The sequence below is a fragment of the Bufo bufo genome, chromosome 2 (genome assembly GCF_905171765.1).
Source record: "Bufo bufo chromosome 2, aBufBuf1.1, whole genome shotgun sequence".
NCBI lineage: Eukaryota > Metazoa > Chordata > Amphibia > Anura > Bufonidae > Bufo > Bufo bufo.
Genome location: NC_053390.1, coordinates 252,576,446 through 252,599,743, shown reverse-complemented (window position 1 = coordinate 252,599,743; position 23,298 = coordinate 252,576,446). Strand labels below are relative to the sequence as shown.

The following is a 23,298-nucleotide window of genomic DNA, read 5'->3' as shown; positions in this document are numbered from 1 at the left end:
GCTTTGTAGGATTTCCCAGATGATAATCATTCAGTATACAATATAATTTATTTTACTTAAAGGGAACCTGTCATCTGGAATTTGGCAATAGAGCTGAGGACATGGGCTGCTAGATCGCCGCTAGCACGTCCGCGATATCCAGTCCCCATAGCTCTGTGTGCTTTTATTGTGTCCAAAAAACGATTTGATAGATATGCAAATTACCCTGAAATGAGTCCAGCGTTAAGGAGCCCAGCACCGCCCCGCATCCTCTGAATCTCTTCCTTGCTCCCTGACGTCACAAAGCTAGAGCGCCGTAATCTCGCGATGCGCGAGCTAGCGCATGCGCAGTGTCGGCATAGTGTTCCTTCCCTGTGCTGGCATCAGCCTCAGGGAACGAACTGCGCATGTGCTAGCTCGCGCATTGCGAGATTACGGCGCTCTAGCTTTGTGACGTCGGGCAGCAAGGAGGAGATTCTGAGGATGCGGGGCGGTGCTGCGCTCCTTCACGCTGGACTCATCTCAGGGACAGGACTCATCTCAGGTTAATTTGCATATCTATCAAATCGTATTTTGGACACAATAAAAACACAGAGAGCTATGGGTACTGGATATTGCGGACGTGCTAGCGGCGATCTAGCAGCCCATGTCCTCAGCTCTATTGCCAAATTCCAGGTGACAGGTTCCCTTTAAGTACATCTACCAAGATTTAGGGCATATGTACAGTACGTTCACTTTTAAGAAAGCTTTGTTATTATTGCACATTCAGGATTTATCATCAGTAAGTTTCAATCTGATATCTGGTGGTTATTAGTTCCAATGTTAGCTCCAGTTTATCCTGTAGTAGACCTTAGGGGCCTTGGTTTATAATCCGTGTCGGACTGGGGTGCCTGGGGCCCATTATACAGCTACATGCAAATACTACCTGCTCATATAATGGCCGGCAGCAATAAGACTCTCAGGATAAGTGATTATGGGGGTCCCTGCAACAACTTTGAGAAGGTAAGTCCCTGGGAATAAAGAATACAGGTTGGCCTGCCTATGTATCTAGAAGTCATCTCCACCACCGGATGCAATATAATAATAAACTTGGTAGTTTTTAATTATTCTACCCAGTTTTTTATATGGATATAGGCTGGTTAAGATGATTCCAGGACTGAGGGCCCATCGGGGGATTCACCGATTCCTCTGTGGGCCAGTCTGAGCCTGTTTATAATGGTTCCATTAATGTGTTAGGGCTCATGCACACGACCGTATGGCTGTGGTGCCCATATTGCGGATTGCAAACAGCAGGTCCGCAATACACAGACACCAGCGAACCATCCAAATTTGCAAGAGAAATTGACCTGCGGAGCAGATTTTAAATCCATAGCGTGTCAGTTTTTGCTGTGGATTTCTCTCTTTGCAATAAGGTGAAATTCACAGGAAATCGACAGCAGAATCTGTGACAAATCTGTATGTAACAAAATGTTAAAGCTTAACCGTTATATAAATGAAAAGTTATGCTTTAATTTTTCACCATTTTCAAGATATCATGAGGCCGAATCCAGTAGATAGTTCTTACAGATGAGAGTTAGTTACAACTGTCCAAACGTCTCAGATTACAACTGATTATATTTCTGATAAATATCATACTAAAGAACTAAACTATGGAAACAGGAACTACGGTATAATGTACATGTAATATACGGTATATACATTTTATATTTATATAGGTATGCTCACGTCTTCTACAACTTCTTTTGTTGCTTACATTCTATATTTGATGACCTTATAGTTAGCAACCAAATATGCGCTTTAAAGTTTGTGAGTCAAACAGATATTGAGTAATGACAGATTGAATTTATATATTCAAACTGACGATTTACAAGACAGAAAAGAAAAAAAAATGCATCTGTAAAATGAATCAATGTTTGCTTGTATTACAGGAGTTCAGCAATGAGGAATATGTTTCCAGTCATTTTGCAGAACAAATCGTTCCTGTTCTACTTCCAATTTGATGGTCGTATGAAGTGATCTGCACAATAAATAGCTCAGCAGAAGTGGATTGTGCAGATTTGCTATTTGATCTACTCTTTGTTGCTTCATATTTATTTCATGGCTGGATCAGTTCTTCAGGCCAGCCTGTTCTTTTGCTGTGAAGTTGCTCTTGCTTTGGTTGGAGAAGAAAAAGGTGTTTCTTTGGGGGTTCGAACCTTCTTAGGAACAGAATTTCGCCACTTATCTCTTACATAGGGATTAGAGAGCTTCTGCAGACGTTCTAAATGAGAAAAGATTTGTCATGTTTAATTTAGTATATGTGAACAAAAATACACTGGGCACTCTCTGATATTGCGACCAGTACTGAATTTATTATATATGTAATAAGTGCTACCCTAAGGTGGAGGGTACTGGGCACAATAAAATATCACATAAAAATCGAGGACATTAACAATCAAACATCACAATAACAATAAAATCGATAAAATATTCGATAAAAGAATCGCTGAAAGAAATGCCTATGCTAATTTTCGAACCATTAATGGAACAACATGCACGATAACAGCATTCAATAGCAGCATTCACAGGTGTGGAATATAAGGCCTTCGAATCGGAAAGATCGATGGTTGTTCGATCAAGATTTATAGCATGCAGATAAAAGTCTTAATCCCATGTGGGTCACTTTAGAAGAACAAGATTAGTCACTGGGAACTCATATACAGCTTGTTTTAAGCTATTCCCCAACGAATTATGCTAGCGGCGTCCCGCTATAGTGGAATCTCAGCGGCGTCCTGCTGAAACACTAAGCTGTGTGTTCCCAACACACATAAGTCGGCATACAAAAATTGAATTTTATTGTTATTGTGATGTTTGATTGTTAATGTCCTCGATTTTTATGTGATATTTTATTGTGCCCAGTACCCTCCACCTTAGGGTAGCACTTATTACATATATAATAAATTCAGTACTGGTCGCAATATCAGAGAGTGCCCAGTGTATTTTTGTTCACAGTGCTCCTTTATTGAGTAGATTGGGTGAATCTACTCTGAGAGCACCTCATTTGATCTTAGGCTCATCCTGTGCATCACAATATTTTATAATTGTAATTTAGTATATATATAAAAAATATATTGTGTGTGTTTATTTTAGTAATATACCAGGAAACACATAAGACTAGACAAGTTAAAATCCAGCTTTCTGACCCTTGTTTCCCTATATAGAAGCCATCTGGGAGCTTGCAGTGCCCTTTTTCAGCCACTACATAGTGCTTAGAACTGTTCTAGTTCTGGCGTGCCGCTTCTTATATCAGCTGACCTTCTGCGTGCCATTAATTTGACCCCTACTGATCGAATATTGACATAAGGATAAGTTATTAAACCCCATTAACTTCCACATCTAGATAATGATTTATAGTGGTAGGTTTGTCTAATGTGAACTGGATACGTTCATGAAACTCAATCGATTACTGGACAAAGTCTTTAAAGGGGTATTCCAGTTATATTAAGTTATCCCCTATCCACAGTATAGGGGATAACTACTAGACTGGGTGGGGTCCTACCTCTGGGACCCCCACTGATCATGAGAATGGGGTCCCCATACCCTGTGGAGCCCCCTGAAAAGAACAGAGCAGCCGGTTGGGCATGCAATGCTGCTCTATTTATTTCTATAGGAGTTCCAGAGCTCCAAGTACTGTACTCTGCTACATCCAGAAATCCCATAGAAATGAATGGAGCAACTGTACGCATGCCTGACTGGCCGCTCCATTCATCTCAGGGGGGCAACACGGGGTATGGAGCCGCCGAACTTGTGTGTAGAGGGTAACTTAATATAACTGGAATACAGAGAATAAAATTAAAGGAAACTGTACATAAATACCTTTTAAATTGCAGTGAACAGTTACAAGAATTAGGGGTAAATCATAATTTTTAACTTTTATCTTAAAGGTCCAGACAGCTTTTTGGAACTTTTTAAACTTCAACCCTAGCCTGCTGTGCTTGTTGAAAACAAAAATCACACCCAACCTATATTATTAACCCCTTCAACCCTGGGCCTGTTTTCACCTTCCTGCCCAGGCCACTTTTTGCAAATTTGACATGTGTCACTTTATGTGGTGATAACTTTAAAACGGTTTTACTTATACAGGCCATTCTAAGATTGCTTTCTCGTCACATATTGTACTTCATGACCGTGGTAAAATTGAGTAAAAAAATAATAATTTTTATTTATAAAAAAAATCAAAATTTACCCAAAATTTGGAAAAATTTGCAAATTTGCAAATTTCAATTTCTCTACTTTTATAATAGATAGTAATACCTCCAAAAATAGTTATTACTTTACATTCCCCATATGTCTACTTCATGTTTGGATAATTTTGAGAATGATATTTTATATTTTGGGGATGCTACAAGGCTTAGAAGCAAATCTTGAAATTTTTCAGAAATTTTTAAAAACCCAATTTTTAGGGACCAGTTCAGGTCTGAAGCCACTTTGTGAGGCTTACATAATAGAAACCACTCAAAAATGGTAGAAACTACACCCCTCAAGCTATTCAAAACTGATTTTACAAACGTCGTTAACCCTTTAGGTGTTCCACAAGAGTTAATGGCAAATGGAGATAAAATTTCAGATTTTTTGGCACAATTTCCATTTTAATCTATTTTTTCCAGTAACAAAGCAAGGGTTAACAGCCAAACAAAACTCTATATTTATTGCTCCGATTCTGTAGTTTGCAGAAACACCCCATATGTGGCCGTAAACTACTGTACGGGCACACAGTATGGCATAGAGGGAAAGGTGCGCCATATGGTTTTTGGAAGGCAGATTTTGCTGGACTGGTTTATTTACACCATGTCCCATTTGAAGCCCCCCTGATGCACCCCTAGAGTAGAAACTCCATAAAAGTGACCCCCATCTAAGAAACTACACCCCTCAAGGTATTGAAAACTGATTTTACAAACTTTGTTAACCCTTTAGGTGTTGCACAAGAGTTATTGGCAAATGGGGATGAAATTTGAGAATTTCCTTTTTTTTGCCAAATTTTCTATTTTAACCCATTTTTTCCAGTAACAAAGCAAGGGTTAACAGCCAAACAAGACTATCTTTATTGCCCTGACTCTGCTGTTTACAGAAACACCCCATATGTGGTCGTACACTACTGTACGGCCACACGGCGGGGCGTAGAGGGAAAGGAGCGTCGTGTGGTTTTTGGAGGGCTGATTTTTATGGACTGGTTTATTTACACCGTGTCCTCTTTCAAGCACTCCTGGAGTAGAAACTCCCTGAAAGTGACCCCATTTTGGAAACTACGGGATAAGGTGGAGGTTTTGTTGGGACTATTTTTAGGGTACATATGATTTTTTATTGCTCTATATTAAATTTTTGTGAGGTAAGGTTCCAAAAAATGTAAATTCTGAATCAGGGGGGCTTCAAAAGGGACATGGTGTCAATAAAAAAGGCCATCAAAATCGGCCTTCCAGAAACCATGTCAGTCTTTTCCTTTTGCGCCCTGCCTTTTAGTGATACAGCGGTTTACGACCACAAATGTGGCGTTTCTGTAAACTGCAGTATCAGGGTAATAAATATTAAGTTTTGTTTGGTTGTTAACCCTTGCTTTGTTACCGGAAAAAACGGATTGAAATGGAAAAGTGCCAAAAATAGCTGTTTTGGCACCGTTTAAAATATTTTTTTTGGACTGTGTTAATCTAGGGGGTTAGGTCATGGGATATTTTTATAGAGGGGAGTCTTACGGACGCGGAGATACCTAATAAGTCTACTTTTCTACAATTATTTAGGTTTTAGACTATATTATCCTTTTGATACAAATTAATTTTTTTGTATCTCTAGAGTCATTTTTTTGTTGTTGTTTTTTAGCCGATTGTATTAGGGGTATTTTTTATAGAGGAGATTATTACTGACGTGGCGATACCTAATTTGTTTACTTTCTTTTTAAATATTTTAGTTTTACATACTTTTTGAACATATTTTTTGGGGTGTCTCAAATCTGAGAACCATAGTTTTTATTGATTGTCAGTGGCTAAATGGAAAAGGGGATTATAAATTTAGTACTCCATGGAAGTGTGGTACTCCCTGAAGCAACCAATAATGCAGAGGCCTGGATGATCGGGGCACGTGTCACTTTGAGTAGTGGTGTCCTTCTGTATCCCTCTCCTGTGACACACTCTGCACCTTTTTGGGTCCATACCTTCTTTCCAGTATGGGGGACCACACCTGGAAAATGTTGGCCAGGGACGATCCGGGCGCCTCCAGTTCCCGAGGTACTCCGGCCTGCTCTTTCCCGGTCAGAAAAGATCAGGGCCTTGAGGACTGCCTCATAGAACTGAAGGAATGTCCCTGTGTTGCCAGCGCTCTGGGACAGCACAAAAGAGTTGTACAAGGCAACCTGCACCAAGTAGACCACAACTTTTTTGTACCATGCCCGGGTTTCGCGCATGGCATTATATGGCTTGAGGACTTGATCAGAGAGATCAACTCCTCCCATATACCGATTGTAGTCGACGATGCAATCGGGCTTGAGGACCGTTGCCGCGGTACCTCGCACAGGGACAGGGGTGATGCCGTTACCATGAATTGTGGACAGTACAAGGACATCCCTCTTGTCCTAATATCTGACCAGCAACAGGTTTCCAGTGGTAAGGGCATGGGTCTCACCCCTGGGGATAGGTACCTGGAGGGGGTGGGCAGGGAGGCCGCGTTGACTTTTCCGCACGGTCCCACAAGCGGACGTGGATCTGGCGGCGAGGGACTGGAACAAGGGTATGCTAGTATAAAAGTTATCCACGTACAGGTGGTAACCCTTATCTAGCAGTGGGTGCATAAGGTCTCACACAAGTTTTCCGCTAACACCCAGAGTGGGGGGACATTCTGGGGTTGAATACGGGAATCTCGCCCCTCGTACACACGAAACTTGTAAGTGTACTCTGAGGTACTCTCACAAAGTTTGCACAGCTTCACGCCATACCTCGCCCGCTTTGAGGGAACATACTGGCGGAAAATGACGTCCCCACTCCAGTAATGCCTGACACTAGGTTTCTTGACTAGGCCCATATGCAGCATGAGGCCCCAAAATGTCCTTATCTCGGCTGCACTGACCGGCGTCCAGCCACCGGGCCTAGCCAAAAAGGAGCCCGGGTGTTGAGCAACGAACTGTTGGGCGTACAGTTTCGTCTGCTCCACCATTAGATTTACCAGTTGGTCACTGAAAAAATTACTAAAAAAGTCATATTCAGTGAAGCCAACTGCGGAAATCTGGATTCCTGGTTGGCCTACAAAATCAGGAATCACAGGCTCAAATCGCTCTGGGGTACACCAGACAAGTTCACCGGCAGGGAACTCCGGTAGATTTAACTGGTGGGCCGGAAAACTAGTACGAGCCCCAGTGCTGCTCGTACTAGGGTGGGCCACATGGTCCCTTTCATGGCAGTCCCCTTGCTCCGCCTGGCGGCGTCTCCGGCGCCTTAGGGGCTCATCATCATCGCTAGATGATGAGGATGCGGATGACAACAGGAAAGTGGGGTCATCCTCGTCCTCACTAGGACTCTCGGAGTCGGAGGCAAGGTGGGCGTATGCCTCCTCGGCCGAGAACATCCGGCGGGCCATAGGGGAGTGTGTGTCTTCGTGTGTATGTGCGTGTGTGTAAATCTTTATTCGGTGTGCGTGTGTGTGGGGGCACGGGTGTTCGCGTACTTATCTCTTAAACTGACAGAAAAAAAAAAAAACACACTAACTAAAAAAAAGGGGAAAAAAAATAAATAAATAAATATTCTAAATTCAAAATCGCTGATCAACCGTCCGAAGTTGATCAGCGGTGGGGTGTGCGATGCGCTAAAAGTGGCCGGACACTAAGAGTGGCGGCCACAGTCAGCGTACGCACAAAAAAAAAAAAGCTGCAACACCCCTGGGGGGTCTAGGGTCACACAGCTGTGCTGTGGACCCCAGACACCCGATTTAGGGTGATGCAATCAGTAAGTTTTTTTTTAACTTCCACAAACTTTCCCTTTATTATCCCTGCCTAACCCAACCTTTCCCTAGCCTTTCTCTATGTACCTTATTGAACAGATGGGGGGTGCTGGGGCACAGATAGGTCAGGATAGGTCATCAATGTCAGTTTGGAGGAGGATCAACTTTTGGAAACCACACTAATCAGCTGTTTGAAGAGACTGCAAAACTGGTATGAAAACGCTGTCTTCTCTTCATTGTTTACCCAGTTGCGACGACGCCATCCTACTCACTTGAACAGGAAGGAGTCATTCCATTGAAGTTAGTGGGGACGGATAAGCTGTAATTATACCTGCTGATATCTGATATTGATGACCTATCTTGAGGATAGGTCATCAGTATTAACAAAAGTGGATAACTCATTTATTCCTCACCCAAACACTGCGTAATGGTACAACTAATGGAGTGGATGGTTCCTTACCTGCTAACTCTGGATGACGTTTCCATAGATTCTGCAGCAAAGACTCGTAGCGTGCTGCCTCAGATCCCTCACCACCTGCAAAGTTAGAAAAAAAAGTTAAGATCTGAGTTGCTGTGTGTCTAGGATTGATCATCTCATTTTTACTGATCTTAAAGTTTAACTGCCATTTCATTTTTATACCCTAATGGTATAGTACACCCTGATGTATAAATGCTTTTGTGCTTTAACCTCTTAAGGACATAGGGCGTACAGGTACGCCCTTGTGCCCTGGTACTTAAGGACATAGGGCGTACATGTACGCCCTGTGTATTTTCGATCACTGCCGTGCGGCTGGCAGTGATCGGGACCCGGTGCCTGCTCAAATCATTGAGCAGGCACCTAGGCTAAATGCGCGGGGGGGTCCCGTGACCCCCCCATGTCGGCGATCGCGGCAAACCGCAGGTCAATTCAGACCTGCGGTTTGCTGCGATTTCTGAAGTTTCTGGTCCCCGCAGTCCCTGACCGCGGGGATCAGAAACTTTATATGCCAAAAAAAAAGTTTTATTCACCCCCCCCTGCACCCCCGAATGATTTTTATGGTGGCGGGAGGTGCAGGGGGAGGGTTGCGGGCGGTGTGGGCGGTGCGGGAGGCGGGCGGTGCGGCAGGCGGGATCGCGATCCCCCGCCCGCCTCCCCTTGTATAATCGTTGGTGTCTAGTGGGGATACCAGGGTGCCAGCACATTGCTGGCACCCTGGTATAAACAGCTGACATCTGCGATGCGATGTCAGCCGTTTAACCCTTTCCATACAGCGGTCCGTACGGACCGTTGTATGGAAAAGGTTAACAGCGCAGGGAGCTCCCTCCCTCTCCCATCGGGGGGCTGCTGTGCCTTTGCAGCCCCCCGATGGGGAGGGAGAGAGCCCCCAGAGAGCCCCCCGAGAGATCCCCTCCTTACCCTTCCCCGTCTGCGAAGTTCTGAGCAGTACTGAGCAGACGGGGAAGGTTCCCATGGCAACAGGACGCCTCTCAGGCGTCCTGCTGTCCATGGTGCTGAACAGATCTGTGCTGAAAGGCATAGATCTGTTCAGTGTAAGTAAAATACAGTACAGAACAATATATATTGTACTGTACTGTATTATACAGACATCAGACCCACTGGATCTTCAAGAACCAAGTGGGTCTGGGTCAAAAAAAAGTGAATAAAAGTGAAAAAAAAGTAAAAATCAAAAAACACATTTATCACTGATAAAAAATGAAAAAAAAAAAATTCCCTACACATGTTTGGTATCGCCGCGTCCGTAACGACCTGATCTATAAAACGGTCATGTTACTTTACCCGAACGATGAACACCATAAAAATAAAAAATAAAAAACTATGATGAAATTGAAATTTTGCCCACCTTACTTCCCAAAAAAGGTAATAAAAGTGATCAAAAAAGTCGCATGTACGCCAAAATTGTAACAATCAAACCGTCATCTCATCCCGCAAAAATCATACCCTACCCAAGATAATCGCCCAAAAACTGAAAAAACTATGGCTCTTAGACTATGGAAACACTAAAACATGATTTTTTTTGTTTCAAAAATGAAATCATTGTGTAAAACTTACATAAATAAAAAAAAAGTATACATATTAGGTATCGCCGCGTCCGTATCGCCCGGCTCTATAAAAATATCACATGATCTAACCCCTCAGATGACCACCGTAAAAAAATAAAAATAAAAACTGTGTAAAAAAAGCAATTTTTTGTCATCTTACGTCACAAAAAGTGTAATAGCAAGCAATCAAAAAGTCATATGCACCCCAAAATAGATGCCAATCAAACCGTCATCTCATCCCGCAAAAAATGAGACCCTACTTAAGATAATCGCCCAAAAACTGAAAAAACTATGGCTCTTAGACTATGGAGACACTAAAACATTTTTTTGGTTTTAAAAATGAAATCATTGTGTAAAACTTACATAAATAAAAAAAATTGTATACATATTAGGTATCGCCGCGTCCGTGACAACCTGCTCTATAAAATTACCACATGATCTAACCTGTCAGATGAATGTTGTAAATAACAAAAAAAAAAACGGTGCCAAAAAAGCTATTTCTTGTTACCTTGCCGCACAAAAAGTGTAATATAGAGCAACCAAAAATCATATGTACCCTAAACTAGTACCAACAAAACTGCCACCCTATCCCGTAGTTTCTAAAATGGGGTCACTTTTTTGGAGTTTCTACTCTAGGGGTGCATCAGGGGGGCTTCAAATGGGACATGGTGTCAAAAAAACCAGTCCAGCAAAATATGCCTTCCAAAAACCATATGGTGTTCCTTTCCTTCTGCGCCCTGCCGTGTGCCCGTACAGCTGTTTACGACCACATATGGGGTGTTTCTGTAAACTACAGAATTAGGGCCATAAATAATGAGTTTTGTTTGGCTGTTAACCCTTGCTTTGTAACTGGAAAAAAAATATTAAAATGGAAAATCTGCCAAAAAAGTGAAATTTTGAAATTGTATCTCTATTTTCCATTAAATCTTGTGCAACACCTAAAGGGTTAACAAAGTTTGTAAAATCAGTTTTGAATACCTTGAGGGGTGTAGTTTCTTAGATGGGGTCACTTTTATGGAGTTTATAATCTAGGGGTGCATCAGGGGGGCTTCAAATGGGACATGGTGCCAAAAAAACAGTCCAGCAAAATCAGCCCTCCAAAAACCAAACGGCGCACCTTTCACTCTACGCCCCGCTGTGTGCCCGTACAGTAGTTTACGGCCACATATGGGGTGTTTCTGTAAACAGCAGAGTCAGGGCAATAAAGATACAGTCTTGTTTGGCTGTTAACCCTTGCTTTGTTAGTGGAAAAAATGGGTTAAAATGGAAAATTAGGCAAAAAAATGAAATTCTCAAATTTCATCGCCATTTGCCAATAACTCTTGTGCAACACCTAAAGGGTTAACGACGTATGTAAAATCAGTTTTGAATACCTTGAGGGGTGTAGTTTCTTAGATGGGGTCACTTTTAGGGAGTTTCTCCTCTAGGGGTGCATCAGGGGGCTTCAAATGGGACATGGTGTAAATAAACCAGTCCATAAAAATCAGCCTTCCAAAAACCAAACGGCGCACCTTTCACTCTACGCCCCGCTGTGTGGCCGTACAGTAGTTTACGGCCACATATTGGGTGTTTCTGTAAATGGCAGAGTCAGGGCAATAAAGATACAGTCTTGTTTGGCTGTTAACCCTTGGTTTGTTAGTGGAAAAAATGGGTAAAATGAAAAATTAGACAAAAAAATGAAATTCTCAAATTTCCTCCCTATTTGCCAATAACTCTTGTGCAACACCTAAAGGGTTAACAACGTATGCAAAATCAGTTTTGAATACCTTGAGGGGTGTAGTTTCTTAGATGGGGTCATTTTTGGGTGGTTTCTATAATGTAAGCCTCGCAAAGTGACTTGAGACCTGAACTGGTCCCTAGAAATTGAGTTTTTGTAAATTTCGGAAAAATTTCAAGATTTGCTTCTAAACTTCTAAGCCTTATAACATCCCCAAAAAATAAAATATCATTCCCAAAACAATTCAAACATGAAGTAGACATATGGGGAATGTAAAGTCATCACAATTTTTGGGGGTATTACTATGTATTACAGAAGTAGAGAAACTGAAACTTTGAAATTTGCTAATTTTTTTGAAATTTTTGTTAAATTAGGTATTTTTTGGTGCAAAAAAAAATTTTTTTTTTACTCCATTTTACCAGTGTCATGAAGTACAATATGTGACGAAAAAACAATCTCAGAACGGCCTGGATAAGTCAAACCGTTTTAAAGTTATCAGCACTTAAAGGGACTCTGGTCAGATTTTCAAAAAATGGCCTGGTCCTAAGGTGTAAAAAGGCTGTGTCCTTAAGGGGTTAAAATGTAATCATTTTAGTTTTACCTGATAATAACTCCCACAAATGTCTGCTACTTTCCTATTCTGCAGCCTCTTCTCACAGCGTTTTCATGTGCAGCCGTCTTCTCTGTATTATAAACAAGAGACAGGGAGAGCACTGGGAGGAGGAGCTCATCCCTGAGTGCTAGGGAGAGCACTGGGAGAAGGAGCTTAGCCCTGAGTGCTGGGGAGAGCACTGGGAGGAGGAGCACAGCCCTGAGTGCTGGGGAGAGCACTGGGAGGAGGAGCACAGCCCTGAGTGCTGGGGAGAGCACTGGGAGGAGGAGCACAGCCCTGAGTGCTGGGGAGAGCACTGGGAGGAGAAGCACAGCCCTGAGTGCTGGGGAGAGCACTGGGAGGAGAAGCACAGCCCTGAGTGCTGGGGAGAGCACTGGGAGGAGGAGCACAGCCCTGAGTGCTGGGGAGAGCACTGGGAAGAGGAGAACAGCCCTGAGTGCTGGGGAGAGCACTGGGAGGAGGAGAACAGCCCTGAGTGCTGGGGAGAGCACTGGGAGGAGGAGAACAGCCCTGCGTGCTGGGGAGAGCACTGGGAGGAGGAGAACAGCACTGAGTGATGGGGAGAGCACTGGGAGGAGGAGAACAGCCCTGAGTGCTGGGGAGAGCACTGGGAGGAGGAGCACAGCCCTGAGTGCTGGGGAGAGCACTGGGAGGAGGAGCACAGCCCTGAGTGCTAGGGAGAGCACTGGGAGGAGGAGCACAGCCCTGAGTGCTGGGGAGAGCACTGGGAGGAGGAGCACAGCCCTGAGTGATGGGGAGAGCACTGGGAGGAGGAGAACAGCCCTGAGTGATGGGGAGAGCACTGGGAGGAGGAGAACAGCCCTGAGTGATGGGGAGAGCACTGGGAGGAGGAGAACAGCCCTGAGTGCTGGGGAGAGCACTGGGAGGAGGAGAACAGCCCTTAGTGCTGGGGAGAGCACTGGGAGGAGGAGCGCAGCCCTGAGTGCTGGGGAGAGCACTGGGAGGAGGAGCACAGCCCTGAGTGCTGGGGAGAGCACTGGTAGGAGGAGCTCAGCCCTGAGTGTCTGGGCTCGGGCAGAAAGTGGAGGGGGAGGGCTGCTTTAGATGGTAATATCTCCTGAATGGTAGCAGCTAGAAACATGCAACTAGTCTTGTTTGGAAGCTGACATTCAATAACAAGAATTAGTCCAAGCAACAGAGGATAAATCACTATTAAAAATCAAGTCAGGAATAATCCTTGGCAAAACCTGCTTTCACTTTCATTTTCAACTTTATTCATAGCATCCAGATTTCTATCAGTGATATCTTCCCCTGTACTGAACATATTGCTGTCATTCTGGTATTGTATAAAAGTTTGAAAAGCCCATATCTCTAGCTGGTACCAAACCATATATATGAGCAGCTAAAGCAGCAGCCCCCCCCCCCCCCCCCTCCCTGTCAGTGTGGAGGAGAATGAGGGACCAGCTGCAGAGCAGACAGGCTGAAGTGACCCACACATAATACAATTATGTCATTTTTAACCACACAGTGAACGCCATAAAATAAATCTGTTTTTTTTATCTTTCCCCCCTAAAAATTAATTAATAAAAGTTATTTAATACACTATATATACCCCAAAATGGTCCCTAAAAAACCTTTTAATGTGATACTTAAAACAAATGCTTACTGATTTCATGTAATTGCAGGGCTTGTCTCTGGTTAGCTGTTTGCAAGAAGATACACACTGCTCTGGGGTAGTGGGGGAGGTTATCTGCATTCTGATTGGTCTTGTCTGTCTATGGTTAGCTGTTTTTGAGAGGATACACACTGCTCTGGGGTAGTGAGGGAGGTTATCTGCATTCTGATCGGTCCTGCTAAATGTGGGAAATACAGGATGGCCTCAAGTAAAGGGAAAAGATCAGCACAGGAAGTGCAGCAGAGGCCATCCTAGGAAGATGCTGAAATAGAGGCACAGATAAATAGGGTTGCTAAGGGCTGAATAGACATCAGAAAGGTAAAATTACCTGAAAAATAAAGCTTCATAATTACCTTCCCTACGCCATTACATATGTTAGGAATTGCATTTTTGGTAGTGAAATGGCAGTTACACTTTAAACCTCTTTGCCATTGCTGCCTTTCTGTAGTAACATCCTACAGATTTTTTAGGAATATATATCACTAGGATTAAGTTCTTCACTCCGCTGGATTCTTTGGACTTTTGCACAAGCACAGAAGGTCAGACTGGCCCACCAGAGTACCAGAAGATCCTTTGGTGGGCCCAGGCTCTAATACCACAGTGGGCCCCAAAGATACAGGGAAAAAAAATCATTTAGTTGCCTTTGGAACCAAACACTTTCGACTAGGGTCTATTTTTTTATTTATTGAAAATCAATTAAAGTTTATTGATCATATAGGGGTTGGACCTCAATAATAATTTCCCCTGGTGGGCCCAAGGCCTTTAGTCTGACACTGCAAACACACAACCCTAGAGGGGACTTGTCATCCAGTTCATCATTTATATTGTAAATGCAGAGAAAATTTGCAGCTGATGTTAAATGAAATACCGTAAACTCTGAAAATAATGGATAGACCACTTTTCTTTGCACCTATTAAAGTCTACATTTATCATTTATTATATTATCATGTTAACAGTTTGATATTATATTTTATATGAGAACTGTTTAACATGAGAATTACATGAAGAGATACTCTGCATATTTTTACTTACGGATAATTTTGACAAGAATATAGGACTGTCGTTCCTTCAGGTAGTTAGTAGCAATGTCTTGGGATCCTTCAAGATCACTGAGATTTATTAGATTTCCAGTCTCATCCAGAAGATCAATGGAAACTAGATAAACATATGCAAAAATGTATCACAGAATATAGAACAGTACACAAAACAATATATCTACACAAGTGTCCTATCCTGCTTGAATATATGGAAGTTTTTTCTATTAAATCTAATCAAGTTAAAGAATTATTATAATTACTGTGGACAACTTACCGTACTCTCCAAACATACACTGCTGTAGTATATGTAAATACTGTGGGGGTCATTCACGATCAGAAATATGCCTATATCAGGTGTATTTCTGACGCAGATTGTGGCACAAAGGTTATTTGCGCCGCTATCTGCAACTTTTTCCTGCTCACGCCAGGTCTATAAAAGGCGGCGTGGGTGGGGAAAGGGACGTTCTTGCAGGCCCGTCTCATTCATCATTTTCTACGTCTCTTTTAGGCGTAGAAAATGGTCTAAATGTAAACCAGCAAGAAAACTGGTGCCTCTACATAAATTAGGCAGATCTACTAGCATCTAAAACACCGGTCTCAATAAATGACCCCCCTGAATAAAATAAATAAAGATTTAGTATTCCAATGTTAAAATCACCCATTATAGTGGCTATTTTCCAGAAGAGAGTTACACTTATATATGCTTGGAGAAAAGGCTTAGGGATAATCAGCCTGCATCAAAACAACTAGAACATGGCTTACGACCCAATCACTCCCCTGAAACTGCCCTAACCAAAGTCACTAATGATCTGCTAGCTGCCATACCTAAACTTCATTACGTTGTGCGCCTCCCTCTAGCCCTTTCCTCTGCTTTTCACACAGTCGACCACTCCCTCCAGTTATAAAATTTATCATCTATCGTGTCTCCCAATCACACACCACATCCTGATCCTGCCCTCTCTGTTCTTTTCCCTCAAGGCTCTGTCTTTTGACCCCTACTTTCCATTTATACCTTTGGCTTTCAGTACCACCTGTGTGCTGATGGCACTCAAATCTACCTCTCTGGCCTAAATGTCACTTCCCTGATATTGAGAATCCTATGGTGTCTAGCAGTTATGTCCTACTTCTCCCACTTTTTAAATATCAACATGGAAAAAAAAAAACTTCATCATGTTTCCGTTATGACACCAGTCCCCCTACCAGACCTATCAATCACAGTTAGTGGCTCCGCACTTTCTCCAGTCTTACATGTCTGCTGCATTGTGATTACACATCTAAGCCCTTACTACTTCTTGCTGCCTCTAACTCAAAGCAATTTCTTGTATGATCTCCTTCCTCAATCCTGAATCAATAAAAATGTTAGTGCATGCCCTCATCTCCTTCCTAGACTACTGCAACATTTTACTCTGTGACCTCCCTTTTAACACTCTTGTGCCCTCCAATCAATCCTCATCTCTGCTGCCCTGTAAATCCACCTCTTCCCTCATTTCTCCTGTGTCTCTCCCATCTGCCAATCCCTTCACTGGCTCCCCATTGCCTAACACCAATTCAGTTCAAAACACTAACAACCACATACAAGGCCATCTACAATCTCATACACTTCTGACCTACTCTTCTGAAAAACACGTAATCTCTGATCCTCACAAGACCACCTTCTTAGCTCCTCACACAATAATGTAAAGGATATCTCATGTGCCTCTCCCATACTCACTACTCCAGCACATCAGACTCTCCCACAACATCCAAAGTCACGGTGGGGAGTGGGGGGAAACCCCCCACCATACAATGTAAAAGGGAAAAGCGTAGCTGCTAGGCCAGTATGCTAGAATAAGGGAGCAGCACCAGACAGAGGGAGGCTACAACTTAAAGGGGAAGTGCACACACCAGCCAACAAGCAATACGTTACCACAGGCATGCGTGGCAACCATGTCACGGCGCACACAGCCAAAGCCGAGACACTGCCACCACATGCCTTAACAACAACACGTTGCCACCGGCAATCGCAAGCATGGCACAAGTGTCACGGCGCACACAGCAAAGGCCGTGACACCAAATTTTCAAAAGCAACCTCAAACCCTTTTCAGGATAACCTACAACCTACAATAACCCTGTTTCCTCCGTCCCCCTTCTGTCAATAAGTTAGTCTATGTTTATTGTACTTGCTTTGTGTTATATTATGTATGTGGACCTTTTTCATATGTGCAATGCACTTAAATTAATGGTGAAATAAAATGAATAATAAAACACAAATGTGCCTAATGGCAGGAATGTGCAGATGCCTGCTGTTCAACAATTCGGTTTTGCTGGAGTGATTTGTACAGTACATTCCCTAAGGTAATGTGATTTTGTTCCCATGGAAATATATCTCAGATTTCAGCACATTCGGTTTATGATATGTTTGTGTATGTACATGCTGTTGAACATGCTTTGCCTAATATTTACTGAATTGATTCACAAATTTGGCAGTGTTATCAGTGTAGAAGCATATAGGAAATCTCTAGATTGAGTCTACCTAATAGGGTAAGTCAGTATTTTCCTGATCTGCTACAGTAGACGCATAAAATGCATACGCATAGTGTGAATCCTATCTATTGGAGACAGTAGTTTTACGGTTGGAATTAGGGATGAGTGAATCAACTTTGGACGCTTCATCCGAAGTCGATTCGCATAAAACTTCATTTGAATACTGTACGGAGCAGGAACCGATGAGCCTAAGCTATTACTTTGCGAAGTCTCGTAAGACTTCGGGTAATAACTTCAGAAATTAATTTCTACTGTAAAAAACCTTTGTATCTAACTTGGGTTCGGTTCCAGGTGGTGCCAGGGTTTTTTACAGTAGAAATTAATTTACGAAGCTATTACCCGAAGTCTCGCGAGACTTCGCAAAGTAGCAACTTCGGTTCATCGGAGCCAATACATTCTAACACTGCACGGAGCGCTCGCTCTGTATAGTATTCAAATTAAGTTTTATGCGAATCGACTTTGGATGAAGCATCCGAAGTCGATTAGCTCATCCCTAGTTGGAATCACTATTAGTGTTGAGGCAATACGTGTGGACCCACTGTGTTAACCAACAGATTTGATATTGGGTTAAACCTAAGGGCGTTATCTTGGCAGTCCCCTGGTATTGACCCTGTAACGCCTGCACAGGGATCTGGACTTTGCTGCAGGGGAACCACCAGGCCAGTACCTCTGGTGGATTGACAACTGACCCACGGGGGTCAGAGACAGAGTGTATAGGCAAAATCAGGCTGATGTCAGGGCTGGCTATGTGCTTATACAGTAAACAGGACAGGCAGCGAAGGGTCAGTTAGGTGGTCAGGCACATGTCACATCAGACAGTGGGGGTCAGAATCCAGTAAATGGGTAGCAATTCAGAACACGGGCAGACAGCAGAATACAGCACACCTTTGCAGAGAACTAGCAAGCTAGACATCTTATTGCTCAAACACTCTCCCACATGCAAAGGTGCCTTTTGTCAGGATTGCCAGACATTTGCTGTTGAAGGTTAGGGGGTGCCGCTGATCCTCTAAGAGCCAGAGAGAGCATGCACATGGACGCCCTACAGGCAGAGGAGGAAAGGCCTTGCCAGCAAGCAGGCTGCACTCTGCGGCCGGACCCGCAAAGAAGAAGACAGTGATATGTGGGACAGTCATCACTGTAACAACTAGTAGCAGTTCATTATGAACCAGTCCTAGATTAAAGCCTAAGGGGACGTTCACACGACAGCTTTTACAGTGAAATTTTGGCGCGGTCAGCCATGCTGGAATTGCACCTAAAAGCTACTGGCTGTCGCATCCTTTCTGCCTCCCATAAAACTGAACAGGAGGCAAAGCTGTAGATCATGGAGCTGCGGCTTCTAACCTCAGCCACGCCGTGAATGGACTTGTGAACGTCCCTTAAAGGTATTGTCCAGAATCAAAAAAGGGGTCTGCTGTTTACAGTATCAGCACCATGCCTGTCCATGAACTGTGTCTAGTAAGCTGCAATACCAGACATAGTCATATGGGGTGCTGCTTTTGAGAGGCAAAATGATTTAGCTAATTCTCCATTACTATTTATGTATAATGTTTGAGTTCCTTGATAAGTCATGCAGCTTCCTTGGAATAGCCTACAAACTCTGAACCTCATAAGCCTTCTTTGAAATAAACAGTAACATTACTCACCCTCAGGTCCACATTGGCATTTATCCCTCAAACTTTCTGCTAAATTGACAACCTTGCAGTTGGGATTCAATACAATCTGATCATCAGCTAAAAAAAACAAAAACCTTAGGGTTAAACATTATATTGGTCCCCAAAGGCTTTGATGTGATTGCTATTATTTCAGTTCCTTAATATAAGCTCCAGAGGAGACGCTCAAGTATAAAACCTAAAACACATGGCCATGTGACTATTTTACTGTACTCATTTCTGTCCCCATTTTTTGCTTCTACTCCCCCTCAAGGCCCTACAATATCGGGCCAGAATTGCTTTGTGAACATGCCAGCACTTAAGAAAAAGCACAAATTAAAATGAAGTGACTTACCTCCAAATTTGACTGTAATAAACATTTTCCACACTGTTTTAATCTTCATCAATGCGTGACATGTTTCTGTGACTAGAATCTTGTGTAACTGTACTCCTTCTAAGGTTCTGGGAGAGGGTGAAAACTACAGGGCTGCTTCTTCCCGCTCATTGTTAACAGTTAGGCCTTTTGTCTTGGTATCTAAGAGGCAACAAAAGCTTGTGCCAAGAGGCATATAATTATCCCCCGTGGAGTTTTGCAGTGACACAGTGGCTGGAAGACGTTGCTCTTGTCACCAAATCACAACCAACAGACTTCTAGTCCAGGAATGTATGAGGCTCAAATGACAACACTTCTTCCTCTGCCCTAACACCACTAGTTATGACAAAACAAAATGGCTGTCTATATTATTTTACTATATATGAAGCCGTTTTCCGTATCCTCCTATACACAGGGGTAAGGCTACATTCACACCATACACACTGTCAGTTTTTCATGACCATTTTCTAGCATTTTTTTGTATCCATTTTCTGACCATCTGTCTATTTTGATTGGCCGTTTTGCATCCGTTTTTCATGGCCGTTAAAGGCGGATGAATTTCATTGACTTTTTAGTAATAATACCCCCATAGTGGTCCCCCAGCAGTAATTATGTCCCCCAGAATGACCCCAACAGTAATAATGTCCCCTATAGTGACCCCAGCAGTAATAATGTCCCCTATAATGGCCTTCATCTACGCTTTTCCTCGCCATCTCTCTTTCCCTCATCCTTTTTACTTCTATCTAAGTTAAACTTTTCCCATGGGAGCAGGGAATTTTTTTTCACATACTCCCCTTTCCAAATACGCTCTCCCCTGTTTTAAATGCGCCCCTAAAGGGCCTTCCAAACATACAAACACTTCCCCCTTTGCCTTATCATCCAACCTCACTATATCTTCCTCCGCCGAAACCCCCGCCTGCGTCCGAACAGATGCTATTCTACCACCTCCACCTACCGCAGCCCCCGCCTGGCCCGCAGGCCTGCTGGCACCCCCGTTAACCCCCCACGCCTGCACTGGTGACGTCCCCTCCGTACCCCCACCTGCTAATAAGCCCGCCAAGCTTGCCAATAACAGTCCCAAACCCCTACCTAAAACCGCTAAGGGGGGCCCAACCCCCCCATCCCCCATCCCGCAAATAACGGTGAAAAAGGTCCTCACATCATCTCACCTGGCTGCCTGGATGCTGTGACCCCATCAGCCGTCACTCCGGAATCCTGCTGCCTGGTCCTCTGCGCTGCCCTCGAAGATCCAGTGGAAGGAATGGCCTGTAACTGTCCCCCAGCTGCCATGAAGCCAGGGACGCTAAAGCTGTTCTCCATGTTCGCTGTTCCTGAGGGGGCGGAGTCAACTTCCCGCCGCTGTGAAGGGGATGAAGGCCTGCTGGACCTAGCCACCTGACTAGCAGCAGCCCGGACCCAATCTTGTTCACGCTGGGGAGCCTCCTCACATCCCCGTCCTAGAGGAGAGCCCGCCGTACCTGCTCCAGCAAAGGGAAGGAACACCATGCCGGCACTGCGCATGCGCGAGCTCGCGCATCACGAGATTTCAGCGATCTGACTGTGAGCAAGGAGGAGATTCGGAGGACGCAGGCGGTGCTGGGCACCAGGAAGGTTAGTACAGCCCCTTGGGCACCTTACAAGGCTCATTTACATATCTAAAAAATGATTTTATAAACACAATAAAAGCACACAGCGCTATGGGACAGGTATATTGCGGACATGCTAGCGGCGATCTAGCCTTGCATGTCCGCAGCTCTATAGGGTAAAACGAGGTGACAGAATCCCTTTTACCGTCACGTAATGTTTTAAGTTCTGCTTTTATCCCTTTTATTTTACAAACAGTTATTTTGCACTGTATGTATATGTCTGTGTATTTTATGTTATATTTTCTATGATAACCCTATTGTTTGTATGCACTGTCCTTTTTTTCTATTAAAACTTCACTTTAATAAGAGCCTTTTTGTGTTCTAACGATTCCATGACCTTAGAAGCAGCGTTACCTAGATTAAGTTATCAACCCTGTGAATGCTAGCAGTAGTAGCATGTACATAGGTGTTATTTCATGCAAAGGTGTCTCTTCCTCCTCATATGACGAGCGGTGGCAGCTAAGACTGATTAGTTTCAGGAAGGAGTGCTGACAGAGAGAGGTCCAGTGTGATCCTGCAGGCTCCCCTCCTGAATCTAAGTCCGCAAATCCTGACACCATGATTGATGTACAAAATAAAAATCAGACATCATATACACTGCTCAAAAAAATAAAGGGAACACAAAAATAACACATCCTAAATCTGAGTTAATTAAATATTCTTCTGAAATACTTTGTTCTTTACATAGTTGAATGTGCTGACAACAAAATCACACAAAAATAAAAAAATGGAAATCAAATTTTTCAACCCATGGAGGTCTGGATTTGGAGTCACCCTCAAAATTAAAGTGGAAAAACACACTACAGGCTGATCCAACTTTGATGTAATGTCCTTAAAACAAGTCAAAATGAGGCTCAGTAGTGTGTGTGGCCTCCACGTGCCTGTATGACCTCCCTACAACGCCTGTGCATGCTCCTGATGAGGTGGCGGACGGTCTCCTGAGGGATCTCCTCCCAGACCTGGACTAAAGCATCTGCCAACTCCTGGACAGTCTGTGGTGCAACGTGACATTGGTGGACTGAGCGAGACATGATGTCCCAGATGTGCTCAATTGGATTCAGGTCTGGGGAACGGGCGGGCCAGTCCATAGCATCAATGCCTTCGTCTTGCAGGAACTGCTGACACACTCCAGCCACATGAGGTCTAGCATTGTCTTGCATTAGGAGGAACCCAGGGCCAACCGCACCAGCATATGGTCTCACAAGGGGTCTGAGGATCTCATCTCGGTACCTAATGGCAGTCAGGCTACCTCTGGCGAGCACATGGAGGGCTGTGCGGCCCTCCAAAGAAATGCCACCTCACACCATTACTGACCCAATGCCAAACCGGTCATGCTGGAGGATTTTGCAGGCAGCAAAACGTTCTCCACGGTGTCTCCAGACTCTGTCATGTCTGTCACATGTGCTCAGTGTGAACCTGCTTTCATCTGTGAAGAGCACAGGGCGCCAGTGGTGAATTTGCCAATCTTGGTGTTCTCTGGCAAATGCCAAACGTCCTGCACGGTGTTGGGCTGTAAGCACAACCCCCACCTGTGGACGTCGGGCCCTCATATCACCCTCATTGAGTCTGTTTCTGACCGTTTGAGCAGACACATGCACATTTGTGGCCTGCTGGAGGTCATTTTGCAGGGCTCTGGCAGTGCTCCTCCTGTTCCTCCTTGCACAAAGGCGGAGGTAGCGGCCCTGCTGCTGGGTTGTTGCCCTCCTATGGCCTCCTCCACGTCTCCTGATGTACTGGCCTGTCTCCTGGTAGCGCTTCCATGCTCTGGACACTACGCTGACAGACACAGCAAACCTTCTTGCCACAGCTCGCATTGATGTGCCATCCTGGATAAGCTGCACTACCTGAGCCACTTGTGTGGGTTGTAGACTCCGTCTCATGCTACCACTAGAGTGAAAGCACCGCCAGCATTCAAAAGTGACCAAAACATCAGCCAGGAAGCATAGGAACTGAGAAGTGGTCTGTGGTTACCACCTGCAGAACCACTCCTTTATTGGGGGTGTCTTGCTAATTGCCTATAATTTCCACCTGTTGTCTATCCCATTTGCACAACAGCATGTGAAATTGATTGTCACTCAGTGTTGCTTCCTAAGTGGACAGTTTGATTTCACAGAAGTGTGATTGACTTG

At 43.9% G+C, this 23,298-nt stretch overlaps 1 protein-coding gene across 1 annotated transcript; it reads right to left on the bottom strand.

Moving 5' to 3' along the window:
• Positions 1-1,814: 1,814 nt before the first annotated feature.
• Positions 1,815-19,699, bottom strand: C2H22orf15 (chromosome 2 C22orf15 homolog). Its single transcript, XM_040420240.1, has 5 exons — positions 19,506-19,699; positions 19,145-19,231; positions 14,974-15,096; positions 8,396-8,470; positions 1,815-2,239 (listed from the first exon to the last, which is right to left on the bottom strand). Exons 1-5 carry the CDS (start codon positions 19,552-19,554, stop codon positions 2,094-2,096), a joined length of 480 nt encoding a protein of 159 aa, XP_040276174.1. The 5' UTR covers positions 19,555-19,699; the 3' UTR covers positions 1,815-2,093.
• Positions 19,700-23,298: the final 3,599 nt, after the last annotated feature.

Coding starts and splice junctions, on each gene's coding strand:
- C2H22orf15 (XM_040420240.1), bottom strand. CDS start 19,554: ATGAAGATTAAAACAGTGTGGAAAATGTTTATTACAGTCAAATTTGGA. Junction 19,232..19,505: donor TATTACAGTCAAATTTGGAG/GTAAGTCACTTC, acceptor TGTTTTTTTTAG/CTGATGATCAGATTGTATTG. Junction 8,471..14,973: donor TATTCTTGTCAAAATTATCC/GTAAGTAAAAAT, acceptor CTAACTTTGCAG/GTGGTGAGGGATCTGAGGCA.